Source organism: Camponotus vicinus, unplaced genomic scaffold (genome assembly GCF_025532165.1).
Source record: "Camponotus vicinus isolate PSW18456_S1 unplaced genomic scaffold, iyCamVici1.0 SCAF_6, whole genome shotgun sequence".
Lineage (NCBI taxonomy): Eukaryota > Metazoa > Arthropoda > Insecta > Hymenoptera > Formicidae > Camponotus > Camponotus vicinus.
Genome location: NW_028141978.1, coordinates 12783410 through 12798179, shown reverse-complemented (window position 1 = coordinate 12798179; position 14770 = coordinate 12783410). Strand labels below are relative to the sequence as shown.

At 30.3% G+C, this 14770-nt stretch overlaps 1 protein-coding gene across 4 annotated transcripts; it reads right to left on the bottom strand.

The window, feature by feature from the left end:
* Positions 1-1020: 1020 nt before the first annotated feature.
* On the bottom strand, positions 1021-13439 carry LOC145972623 (protein son of sevenless-like). 4 transcript variants are annotated; one of them, XM_083101354.1, is made up of 20 exons: positions 12778-13439; positions 11805-11986; positions 11569-11652; positions 11406-11486; positions 9423-9572; positions 9149-9357; positions 8898-9081; positions 8549-8795; positions 8149-8385; positions 7716-8079; positions 7441-7633; positions 7115-7357; positions 6832-6987; positions 6567-6749; positions 6276-6393; positions 5908-6197; positions 5597-5825; positions 4525-4823; positions 3870-4110; positions 1021-3794 (listed from the first exon to the last, which is right to left on the bottom strand). In XM_083101354.1, exons 2-20 carry the CDS (start codon positions 11982-11984, stop codon positions 3700-3702), a joined length of 3783 nt encoding a protein of 1260 aa, XP_082957480.1. In that variant the 5' UTR covers positions 11985-11986; positions 12778-13439; the 3' UTR covers positions 1021-3699. The 4 variants fall into 4 exon arrangements, with proteins under 4 accessions (XP_082957480.1, XP_082957476.1, XP_082957478.1 ...); XM_083101350.1 differs by having other exon boundaries at positions 1022-3794; positions 11805-12068; XM_083101352.1 differs by having other exon boundaries at positions 1022-3794; positions 11805-12068; positions 13177-13439.
* Between the last annotated feature and the right edge of the window lie 1331 nt (positions 13440-14770).

Genomic DNA, 14770 nt, shown 5'->3' with positions numbered 1-14770 from the left:
GCTGTACTCCTGTATTAGGTAGTCTGTAATTTAAGCTCCAAAAATAAAAAACTGACGTTTTCAATATTCTCATTTTTAGTTATTATAACTTACACTTCTTAAGGATAAGGTAAAAGTTAGTACGAGATGTTTTACACAATATATCTTTTTATTTTACATAATGCCATATTTTTTCCTAGAAATTATTACAATCGCTATTATATAGAGAATATATTTATAATATACATGTGTATATATTATACATACACTTCCTTTCTTGGTATTGATTCCATTGATTCCATTTATGTATAATTAGCATTTGTATATTTATTTCGATACACATCACTTTCTTACGTCGATTACTTTAAAATCTAATGTTTCTATAATTACATTAAAATATTGTTTTTATGTTCAAACTATATCACAGTTATGTTTGAGGGAAAAAGACAAGGATTTAAAAAAAAAAGCCATTCAAATAATCGAAATTGAAACATAGTCCATTCAGTAAGAATTATGAAATACACAGTAAACAAGCTCTCTTAGCTATAACAAATGATAAACGATAAGGATGATAATAATAATGATCGAATTATCAAAATGTATCGAGTCGTTTAACCCTTTGCACTTTGCAGATTTTCGCGTAATGTTTGTTGTATTCATGCTGTTACATAAATTATTCGTTTTATTTATGTATTATTAATTTTTTTATGTGTACGTGTGTGTACATACACACATATACACATTCTATATTTTTATTTGCATCTATAAAAAAATAATATTATATTTATATTTATATAGAATTGACATTTTTACCGGTGTATCAATTGTTCCTCTCGTACAAAATTTTGGAAATTTGTAAAATAGAAAAAGTACATAAAAATTAAAATTATATTTTATCGGATATTATAATATATCAAAATAAAATATTTATGCTTAAAAAATATTTTTTAATAAAGTAATTTTATATTTTGTTAATATTTATATAATAGTTTTATTATGATATATATATATATATATATATATATATATATATATATATATATGCATATTTATGATAAAACAATATAACTCATAATAAAAATATGGCACATATTTTTATACAATTAATAATAATAATTAAACCAAAACAAATCACGACGATAGTTGACGATAGATGAACAGATAATGAATTTAAACAAATACAATTTATTTATGAACAATGTTTGTCTCTATAATTTTATTACATAAGATTATAAATTACATAAGATTTTATTTTATTTATTTATTTTGATTTATTTTATTTTTTATTTTCTAATTGAATATTGGCACCAAAAATGTCAAGTTCAAGACCAATTAGAAAAGCACAAAGGATTGATAGATTCTTGATACATTTGACCATTTAATAGTAGAACCTCTCTAGTTTAACTCTGATAACTTTGATTTCCCTCCAAATGTGCCGATACTGAGATATCGTGCTTTCTAATGTATAACTTTTATATTATAATAGGTGACTCAGATGATGGTGTATGATGTAATAAAATAATCGTAACATTTCCATAAATATATAATGATAGTTCAAAATACTTTGATCAATAAGAAATGATCCCAAATGATTCCAAAGTTACATCAGTCTCACAATTTCTCGTGAATACATTATTGAGTCATTTTTGATTGATTAGGCAATAATATAATATATTGACACCATTATGCAATGTTACACTTATTTCTTTACATCATAATCATATATAATCTTACATGAAAATCTTATGCAGATGCATAAACAATTTCAAAAATAGATGATTGAATAGTAGCAGATAACATACTGAAATAAGTCTTCCATATAACAAAATTCAATGGCTTGCAGTAAAAATAAATAATCGCAAAATATCCTCTCGATTCATTTTAAGAAAGAATCATCATTAGCCAATCGGGATACACTGCAACAAATATAAATGTCTTGTAGTTATAAAGCTATCATTTTCCAAATAATAAACAAAAGAATGGCACAAACCCAGCATAAACGCACATATTTGTAACAATCATTTATCCGTGGTAAAGGCACGTGATCTGTGTATGGCATTGTTTTTAATCAACAAATAATCGCTAGAAGATACAATATTTGTATACTAGAAAAAAATGTGAAATGCGAATGGTTGAATTGAGAATCAAATTCGAGTCTTCACCCGCATTACTTGAAAATTTGTTGTAGTATATATGTTACATAATCATATAATATATATTACATGGGACACTTTTGCATATTGTTCAAATTCGCATAGCCCTTACAGTATACATTTTCTAAGCTTTATATTCTCAAAGTTATCGGAGTTCTACTATATTATGGAGTGTTGCTATAAATTCATAATTCATATCTTTAACTATAGAAGTATGAACTGTCTGAATATTCTCATTACAACATAATAATATGATTGATTGAATATGGTTGGGAATGTATTGGTTATGAATCTAAAATGTGATTATTCTACGTAATAGATAGACAATATTATCCTATTCTAAATTCAATATTTAAGTTGGCAGTAAAAACAAAATTTTATGTAATATAATAAAATTATGCAATGAGAGAAGTTTATTGACAAATAAATTATTGAAAAATAAGTTCTTTCCATTTAAACTCACTATCTGTATTCTGTCATCTGTATACTCTTTGTACTATCGTCGTAATTTGTTTTGGTTTAATTATTATTATGTTATTATATCCACATGCTGTATTTTTATTTATCGCGAATAATGCCATTGTCATATATATATGTAATATTGTGTAAAATAAAACTACTATTTTATATCTATATTTAGATGCCATAACTTTTAAGTAATAATGTTGTTATGATAACGATAGTATAATTAAAAAATTATAAAATAAGAATACAGATAAATGATTTAAAATAGAAGAATCTTGCGTATTTATGGAATTGTAATCATATTTCAAACTTGCAAATAATACTTATACGCTACAGACAAACTGTGTCCAATCGTATACATCGTAACATAATTGCTTCCAGCAGAATTATCTAACACAGCCGATAGCTAAGTAAAGATATTTAAAATATAATTGAATGAAAGTTCTGTTGCTCATAAAATACGAGTTTGTATACTCTGTTTGTAACAAAATCATGTCATACCACCATCAACCAAAGGAATAATGCAAGAATTAAAATGTCGCAATTTGGATATTTTCAACATATTCGAATATAAAAACAGCTCTAAAAGCCTCTGTAGTTGACAGATCTCTGATTCCCAACCTTATCCTATCTCTTGAAAGGTTGATAAATATTTTTTCATACTAGTTAAGATGAACAGAATTTAAAAAAAAATTATTTACAATTTTACATTTAGAATTTATCATATATAGTACATATAAATTGATAGGATATAATTTGGTTTTACAACAAAAGCATAGCTTTATTTAATATAAATATTTAAATTTACCAGTCTTTGGTTGATGGAGCCTAAAAAATACCGATAAAAGACGTCAACATCGTCGTGAGTGGAAAAAGTACTGATAATACATACTTCTATAGTCAAAGATAAATATTTTATCCAACTTATCAATTTGTATTGTTGGAACTTTTTTTAACTTATACGGCAAGAAAGATTTCAGCTTTATTTAGCTTACTGAACGGATTATAAGCCTCGATTAAAAATATTTATTTTCAAGATAAAAAAAATGTAAAAAGTGAAAGTGAAAGAGAAAGAGAGAGAGAAAGAGAAATAGAGTAACACTTAACTAGGTCCAGGAGGGGTATTGAAATTAAACATGGTAGATGGTGGACGTTCTGGTAAACTCGGTTTTGGTGGTAACCTCGGTGTCACTGATCCTGAAATACAATAATTAAAATCAAATTATGCACGAATTCGTAAAAAAGAAAAATTGATAAATAGCATTATCTTACCGTTAGGCTGCGTCGGTGCAGGTTTCGTGGGGCTAGGGCCATTGAAAGACATATGTCTCCGTGGATGAACGACGTTAGAGCATGTGCTCTCTAATGTGGAATTTCGACGCGCTAATAATGCCGAATTGCTAGAATTTAGCATCGGTGGAAGTCGCGGCGGTATGTCTCTTCGTGGTGGTAATGGGGGTGGGGATATATCATCTCTCGGTGGAAGAACTGGTGCGTTTGGCGCTTGTCTTACCTATGTTTGTTTGAAACTGAATTTCTTAGACTTTCTTCATCAATAATGTACAATAATGTATTTGTAATGATTACCTATTTTTAATGAATTTCGCGATGCAGATATACTTATCTTTGCATGTTGAAATATCTTTAATAAATTTGATGCAAAATTAATAATATCTATATTTATCAAAGAATCCGATACTATATAATACATTATCATGTACTATATATTATCCAACGATATTAACAAAATCATATTTGACAAATGCTAAATAAAAAATAATAACTTGATTATATTTAAAAGTATGTTTCTATAAAAATAAAATTTGAATTTGTACCTCATTATATAAAGATACTTCAGTATTGAATTAGCTATTAAATAATGCGAAAACTCATTAAATTAAACCTCTACTTAATCTTAGAATCTTACTTGTTGCGATGATTCGCTAAATGAACTTTCTCGTCTTCTGCTGGATCTAGGTGGTAGAGGTGGTGGAAGTTGGCTAGGGGGTATGTTACCAGGAGATGATGGCGTTGGTATTCCACTGGGACTTCCACTTGACGATACAGCACTCACTGTGCCGGGATTAAAGCCAAAGTGAGTAATTTGTTGCGTAGCAGGAAAATGTCCGGGAGATCCCAGTTGCGGGCTGCTACTCGACGAAGCGATCGAAAGCCCCGACATACTAGGCGGACTAGGTGATCCTGGAGGTACAGTTCCAGAAGGTCCTACAATGAGCAAGAAAAGATTTAATAATCGCAATCATTATTAAATCCAGCACATCTACTCAAATCTTGTAAAGAAAAATTTCTGAAAATTTTCTGATTTTTCATATATTTTTGTTCAAAATTCAAAATAGATAAAAAAAATATTTCAGATTTCTGCAATTTCCTAAAATAAGTTTTTTTTATTATATGCGTTTTTTAGTGTTTTTCAATCATGTGAAAAAAAAATAGAGAGCTCCTTAAGTTTCAACTGTTAGATTTGTAAATATATTGAAAGAAACTAAATAATTTTAAGATGAGCATTTTTACATAAGATTTGACATAAGACTCATTTTTTTATCACTAAACATTATAAATATGCACTTTAATATTTTTATATATATATATATATTAAAGTGTATATTTATAATGTTTAGTGATAAAAAAATGATATTTCTTCATATATATATATATATATATATATATATATATATATATATATATATATATATATATGAAGAAATATACATTTATAATATATTTTAAACGCATAATTCACACACACTCGGTTTGTTTATAATATAAAAACAAAATTATATCATAATATATATCATAATTATATTTATATATTATAAAAGAGAATTTTTTTTAAATTTCTGGATGAATCCTACATTATCATAAAATTCTACGAGAATTCCCAGATTTTTCCATCTTACAAAAAATCTCTAAGAATTTTAGATTTTCCATGTTTTTCCAAGAAATAGACACCTTATCAAAATTTAAATACTAATGTATACCTAATAAGACAGGTGCAAAAACGCTGTGGTCCCCTATGTGCGGAACTGTAACTTGTGATGCGTGTGGCGGTGTTTCCGGTAATTCGAGAGGCGGAGGAGCTTCTGACGGAGGATCATGCAATCTTACGCTGGATGCTACCGTTTGTAATGGAGCTGGCAATTTTCCACTCAAACTTCTACTAGCTTTAATTCCCGGCGATTTCAAGTTTATCTCGGGCCATTTACGTGGCTGTTATAGTAATAATATATAAAAAAAACTGGTATATAAAGAATAAATTAGTTATATGGAATTAATTATATAAAACGCTTACGAATCGTGCAGGTGCTTTACATTTCCTGGGCTCTATCTCTAAACTTTTGCTATACAGATAATTGCCTATATTTGCCTCTGACATATTAGGGTCAAAAGGGCACATATTTTCAATATATTGTCTTATTTTAGACTCCACTGAAAGACAATAGGGTTGATTTTGGTACTGTTGTATTTCACCAGTTATTTCTGCCACTTTGCGCCGTTTACTAAAATTAATAAGTTCCGGACTTCCTGGTAAATAGTCTGGATTTCCCTCTTCAATATGCAGAATATTAGTCAAGTACATACCTAAGATTATATGAAAAGAGAGATTTAAATTTAATTCTTTTTATAATTATAAAAGAATCATCACTTTGTAATATTTACCTAAGAATGGTACACAAGGTGGATTGATAGATCGTAATTTTTCTTGATACTTGCGAAAGTGATCGTTATTAAGCTCTCGTGCTTCTTCCAAAGCTTTTTCTAATCGTGTTGGTAATGGCTGTGAAAATAAACACATGTTAGGAGGAAAATGACACAAAAGGATCTTGAAAGATATATAAGCGTGAACATAAGTATATATAAATAAATCATACATACACTTGGCACTTAAAGCTTTTTTTAATTTTGCGAATTTTGCCAAATTTGCGTTTTTTTTTTGCTTATTATACGTACTTGAAACGTAAATTTTAGCCTAAAAACGGAAGCCGATCCCATAGCGCTGACAATCGCCAGGACGCCATTAAAATTGTTGAGATCCTGTAGCACCATCATTATTTCAATTGCACGTGATACGATGGCTACTCTCTCGTCATAGTTTTGAGCCTCCACTATTATTTTCTCCAGCCATCTTGTGAACTATCAAGGATGTAAAATCCAAGTTAGTACTTAATACTATAAACTCCATATTTTCGCGATAATTTGAAACACAAAAACTTACATTTGTCGTATGTTTAATCATTTTCATTAAATTCGGTGACGTCTTCTCCTTGTCTTTTTTTGTCCATACTGATCCAACTAATTCGGAAGGCTTTACTACTCTGTACAGTTCAAACTCCAATAGTGTTAATTGTCTCGCTAATTCGATAGGATGTATCTATAATTGACAAATTATTTCTCAATTGAGATTCAACGATTCAATTGATGATTTAATGATGAGAACTTCCTGAATATATTTCCTTAAATAAATCACATAATTGAAAGATATAATCCTGTATGTATACCGTAAGTATTCCAGATTCTTCATTATTTTCTGGAATTTTAATAGAATTTTCAATCGATGGAGGAGATCGCTCAAAACTAAATGTAATAGGTCGTTGTTCCGATGGTTCGCATTTTCTTTGTACAATTTTTAGTACTGAATCAACCCATTTCCGCATAGACTTGCCACTAACTGTATCTAAAAATGATTGCAATCTTTCCAAAAGATTCCTGTCACGTTCAAAATCATAAAAGTGATGATCCACCTAATGGAAAACATTAAGAAAAAAAGATAGTGTTTTAAGAATTGCATGGAATTCATGACAAATGGGAAAAATATATTACTAACCCAATGTCTTAAAACATTCAAAACTCTAAACTGCACTGGTTGACAGAATTCTTTTCTGTATCTTTTCCAATCTTCTCTCGCCGTTGTTTTACATACAGAAGGTTTTTCTTCTTCACCATAGACTAATGACGGATCTGGTATGTCAAATCTTTCTATCAGTAATGTCAATAATTCTTGAGGTGAGCAAAAACTTCTATAAAATAAATTATTAAAAATGAACAATTTGTTACTATATATTTGTTTGTAATATATGTATCTGCAATGCTGTTATTTACCTGTAAGTAGTAAGGAATGTTCTTACAAAAGCAGGATCAGCATATATATGATAAGTCAATCTCTCCACTAATTTTATCAAAGTTGCACCCTTAATCAATGGAACACCACCATTTTCTCTGGCTTCTAGAACAATGTTCTCCTTGCTATCTTGTTCAGCAAATTTATACAAGTGAGCAGGAGGAAGTCTTAGTGGATGTTTTCTTTCTTCATCCAAAAGAATACTATCCAAAGTCCTTTCTAACATACTTTTTGTATTCAACATAACTAAATCTGCCATCCAATTATTTTTATCCTCAACAGATTTGGCAACAAGAATAACATTAGGATGATCTCTTGGTGCAATCTCGAAAGCATTTTTCAATTCTGTAAACATTTGCATTGCACGAAAATTTGACACAAAATTGCGATAAAGTTGCAATAAATATTTTTTACCTTCAGTATCTTCTCTATCAATAATATCAACTTTCCTGATAAAAAACCTTTCCTTCAATCGGAGTTCACCTTGGTGAGTAGTATGTCCACCTCCGACTGCAACAATACCCGCTGCAACGGTAACACTAACTCTTTTACTACTATTTGGTTTACACAATACTAGTAACCCATCGAATAATAAGGCTTTTCTTTCGGTTAATCTTCGCCCATTACTAGCCACTTTACCCAATGTATCCTCTACAAAAATTAACGATATATATATATATATATATATATATATATATATATATATATATATATATATATATACATTAACAAGATTGAAGATAATTCAACAAGATAAAGATAATTGATATCAAGACACATAATTAGAGAATATTAATTATATATTTTTCATTACCTCTAATAAACTCATTGCAACACTGCCCGATATCTCTTTGATCCCAGCCATCTACAGTCTTTTGTATTTCGCTAATCTTTTCTAATGCCGCTTGTCTCCTCGCTCTGCTTTGCATTGGCAAGCCTGTGTCCTTTTTCGGAAGACTTGCCATTGATTGCATCAATTCCATTTGTAGTGGCCTTAATAAACCTTGTACTTGTTCCAGAGTTTCGCCATCCTCTATGCTAGGTGTGCGTTTGTGTAAAACCTATGATTTATTGAGAAAAATGGAAAGTATTGAAAAATTGTCTCGAAAATATGCGCAAAAAATCTTGTATATATATATATGCAACAAGTGAAACCTTAATACCTTTATGTAATCGAAATATAGGAAGCAATGCCATATAGGTTGCAATAAAAGTTTTGGCAAATAATATTTAACAGCTTCTCTAAAACCATGGCCCGCCGCCCGCAAAGCCGTGTTAGCTTCCGGTCTTGACAGTAAATTCGTTAAAGCTTCCCGACTAGCTGGGCTATTAATATCTCTCGCGTATCTAAAGAGGTACAGTGTAATTAGTAAGAAATTTATATGCATATGTGTGCGCGAAACATGATACATACTTTATATAAACATCGAATTCTGCCGCTTCTGCTAATTCTTCAAAGCATGAACCAACTGTAGGCGTTTGTTTCTCCTCTGCAATTTCCATTATATCTTCTAAACTGCCGAGTAATGTCACAGTAATCTCATAAATATCTGTAATATTACTGAAGAGCGTTTCGAGTTCGCTCTTATCTTGCGTCAACTTAGCAATTTCCTCACGAAATACCTAATAATGTAAATTTAAGTTAATTTAATTAACTTCCTCAAAAAAATATATCTTTTTTATATTACCTTGATAATCATATGCAAGTCACGAATGTAATGCCGTTCATCATGAATGAGATCTCGCACAGATTCTTCATAAGTCTGGGAAACAACTGCACCCAAGGTACTTTGCGGACCTTCCGTACAATCGTCTTGATAAAACATATCCATCAGTACCTGTCAATAAATTACATATCATATTACAAATAATAATCTCTAACATTTCTGCATTTTTAAACATTTATATTAAAAGAGAAAAAAAGAAATAACAAATAATTAATAATTAGAGTTAACAATTTTTCACTCATGACAAAATTAGCCGCCTCGCATGACAGCATGTAAGACTAAAGATTAAAAGAAACAATTATTAAAATTTCTTCATAATATGTATCATTAAATATTACAACACTTTATTTTTTTGGTCTACAATTCACATATTATTGAATTCATTCTACTATTATAAATAGTATAATGTAACATAAAACAGTAATTATATATACATACATGATTTATATTATGTTGCATTTATTATTTATATTAAATTATATTTTTATAAATAAAAGAGAAATATATATGTTTTGCACTTGCAAAGTGAACTACGCAACTTGCAAAGTGAACTACGCAACTTGCAGGAATTACACATTTCTTATAGTGAAAAAAAAATGGTAATGGAATAAAAAAAGCTTATCGAAGGTCTAGCTTTCTAACTTGTAACATTAGTGTTGACATTATATAGCATTGACATAAATAGTTTGCAGATATTATACAAGAAAAATATTTTAATAACCAATTCTTTAAAGATATAATACATTACTAAAACACACAGACAAGAAATACATAATTGTTTCATAAAACAACCATATAAAATACAATACTTTAGAATTTTTGTTTAGACTTGTAAATTCTTCTCGAATATATTTTTTCATATTATTAAAAAATAAGCATTTAAATATTTAACTAGTTTGTTTATAAATTATAAAATTATATGCTATATATTTTAATATTAATTTTGATATAAATAATATTATATTCATATATATAATTAGTATTATATTCATCTTATTTATTTTACAATGTAATAAAAATTACAATAACAATGTGACATGTGTTAATGTTAATTTAATTAAATTTTGATATAAATATTTATTGAAGAAAATTTTCCAAGAAGCAATAATTAAAAGAAGACGAAAATTTATAAATAAATATAAATGCAATTATAAACGCAAATTTTTGTAAAAAAAAATATAAAGGTACAAAAAACTATATATCATGACATCTTTTTCTGTGCAATCACAAGTACGTACCACCTAGAACAGCATGAGCGAAGAATGAACATGGTTGGAGTTGTTATATATTAGTGGAAAGCATGTAACCAAGCATAGAATATATGCAGCCACAATTAGCCTAGTATAGCCAATTCTGAAATTCATTATTCTATCTGTTGCTAGTAGCAGATGCTTCAAGTTACAGATTATAAAAAAATTTTCCATTTCTTACTAAGTTAATTAACAAACTAATAGAGAGAGAATTAATGTATTCTCAAATAAATTAGGTAATATATAACAAAAAAAAAAGATTAACTTGGATCTGTAAACGAGTAATAAGCAAGCCATTACTAGCAAGGCATCATATTCTACTGCATTTATTTTCTATTTAATGCGCGATGTAATATCACGCGATGTATTAATCAATTTCTATACATAAGCTCTTCATGATATATCATTGTACATAAAAGCTTTAAAAATTGTACATAAAATTTTATAAATCAAAGACTGTATTGGAATTTGTAAAGTATCATACATATAAACTACAGTATTAGTGTCACAATTATAGAGTATATTAACATATGTATACATTTTGAATAATCTCAAATATATGTACATCGATATACTTGAATCGATTGTTAAAAATGTAAGTGGTAAAATATGAGATACAGAGTGTACGTTGATCGATTAAAGTGCAATACAGAGATACAACACAGATTGTATGTTTCTATAAACAATGTCTTACCATATCTGCATACATTGCAACTCGTATATCTTCGCACGAAATCTCTACATGGCGAATATTTTTCACATAATTTCCAGCTAGCTGAAAACGGCAAAAAATAATTTTAATTTTTTTAAATTACACCAAAGAATCAAAGATACTTGAATTGACTTGGATCACCAACCTTCAGAATATCAGCAGAAATATATTCCAAAACTCCAACTACAAATAGGCTAACTTGCGAATCAATTTTGTGCTGTAATACTTCCTATTAAAAGAAAATTACACATAATTAATTATATGTAAATAATTGACTCAATTATATTATTTTATACACAATTTTGAGATATAAGATACTGTATACTTAATAAATTGCATACAAATGTATAAATTAATCGTAATATACGTATAGATATATACTTTTTGTAGCAACTGATGAATCTTGTCGACAGGTAGTACTAACGGTGACTTTTTTTTCCCTTTCTCTAAAGCATCCCTCGCATCACGCAGCGCCCATCTGTCAATCGGAGTAGGAAACGTTCGTCTTACTCTTTCCTCTACATCTTGGGGGGTTTGAGGAGGTGGATGTCCACAAAGCATGCCTAGCATTCTTAAAATTAAACTCTCCACATAATCTAACGCATCTTGTCGAGCTTCGAGACTAGGATGTACTTGCTCTAGTACCTACAAAATTAACAATTTTCCTTCGCTATTAATGTAAATAATATCTACCAATCATCAGGCAATTAGTCGATCCCCCTAAAAAAAAATAAAAAAAATAGAGATACGCTTATATCGTAAAATTAATTAACAATGTGAAACAAATTTGGAATATATCGTCAGGCAACATTACTGTCGATCCTCCTCAAAAAAAATAAAAAATAAAAAAATAAAAAAAATAGAGATACGCTTATATCGTAAAATTAATTAAAAAATTAATTAATGTGAAGCAAACTTGGAATATATCGTCGAGCGAATTGACAATCGTATAGAGTATACGTGATTGAAAATATCTATATCTGAGTACGATCGCCGAATTTGACACAAGTACAGCGTAATTGAAAAATCATATGGTGGTCACGCACGCAGCGATGACGTCGGTCGGTGTCATTGATCGATCCAGCCTCGACGTAAGTAAAATCATCGGAACGAAAAATGATCGAGCGTTCGAGCGAACGAGGAAAAAAAAGGAGAAAAAAGAAAGAAAGAAAGAAAGAAAGAAAGAAAGAAGGAGAGGCGGGGATGAACTGGAGGGGATAGAACGGGATGGTAGAAGACGAGAAAGGAAAATATAAGAAGGAGAAAGAGAGAAAGAGATAGAAAGAGAGAGAGAGAGACGGGGATCAAAGTGGACGAAACAAAAGAGGAATCGTGCAGGACGACGACGATGTACCTTGCGCAGGGAGTTGACAAACACTCCCTTCCACTTGACAGCGTTCTCCTCTTTCTGGAAGTCGTAGCCTGGCGGCTCGCCCACCACCGACACCGGCGACGAAAACATTTCACCGTGCTCGGGGAATCACGCACATGTACATACGTACACTCGGCACTCGCGCTTTTATCTCACAAGAGGACCCTAGGAAGAGCTACGCAAAGTCCATGAAGTTTCCAAGGAGAATCGGTCCGTTTCATTTCCCGGAGCAACCTCTCTGTCCCGTGCTCTCTCTCTCTCTCTCTCCCTCTCCCTCTCGCTCTTTCTCCTTCTCTCTCTCTCTCTCTCTCTCTCTCTCTCTCTCTCTCTCTCTCTCTCTCTCTCTCTGAACGTTCGATAGCTCAAACCGCCCGATCGTACCCCGATCTCGCGCTGGTTGCTCTCGGCAGCGTCACCAAGGCCGGGCCGAGCGAGCCAAGAGTCCGAGGGCTCCGGCACTGATGCATCTTCGCGAACACGCACACCCTTCGCTCTCTCTCCGTCGATCCGCCTCCGTTGGAATTCACGACGAGCACCAGCCGCTAATATCGCCAACGGCTACCATTGCGCCACTCTAGTAGTCTCAGCCTCGCGCGAGCATCGAGCATTCGCCCCACTTCCTCCCCCGCCACGTCCCGAGACTGGACGCTAGACCAGGCTTCTCGCCTCGCCTCGTCTAGTTACATCGTCTCGATCGATAAAGCTAAACTCGATCCTAGTGCGATCGAAAGTCGACCTACAGGTTTCGAGAGAATCGAAGCGATATCTCGCAAATTCAAATTTGAATCGCACCCGCTCTATCAATTGCTCGCTAGATTGAAGTGTCAGAATCAGGAACTGAAGATTGGAATGACGAGATTGGAGAAATTTTCGCTTTTTCTCTTCCGATTAGTTGATCTTCAATCTCGGTCTCTTTAATGCGTAGTCTGAACTTTAAACTTATTTGCGCGCGTGCGTTTTTTAGTCTATTCAATTAATTCCGTAGATAAATGGAGGAAAGCGTCGTATACTTTGAAAGGATTTTTATCGGCGGCTTAATTTAACTCAAATCGATAAAGAAAAAGCAGAGAAACAAGCAGCGACACAAGCATTGATACGCATAATATGTTTCAGATATAACTTATTAAATATATATAAAATTGATTGGTTTCTACGTGTGTGTACGTGTAATATAATGTATTAATTAATTAATGTAATTAATATTAATATATATTAATTAATTAATATAATTGTTAATATAAATGAATTAACATAAATATGAGTTGTTTTATAATTTTAATTATGCTCCACATTTTTATACACATGCATAAGTCTTTTTCTTTTTTTCTTTTTTTCTGTCTAAAGATATAAGAAATATTTTCATAATACGAAAAGATTATTATTTATACAAAAAATTTAAGAGATATATAAGTATCTTTTTCCTTCTCTTCATCTTTTTATTTTTTTTAATTTACTGCTGAGTTAGCAAAATCACTGGCATAAATTAAAGGGGAAATAAAAATGATAAATTAATAAATGATATAAAAATGATAAATGATAAATTAAATATAATAATAAGTATTGTCATCTTCATATATAAGAAAAAAGTATCCCCAAAAATACAACCGAGTATACTTTGCTTTGTAGACACACATTACTGGAGTAAGTTTTACGAATATTCGTGTCATCGATATAATAAACAGCGAAGGAAAATTTATGATAAATAAAATTAAAGCTCTTAAAATGGCAATTGGATATTTTTATTTATACCATTTCTATAGATTATATTCCTCTAATCTTTTGTTGATTTTTACAATAATTCATAGTAAGTTAATTTTTGATTATTAGTTAAAATAATCATTGATTTGTTAAGTAAGAAATGCAATTAATAAAAATTCTTTTTATAAAACAATTTTTAATACCATTTATCATAACCACATATAATTTTTACTACAAAAATTTCTAATCATTTTAAGAAAACAATTTTTAATACCAT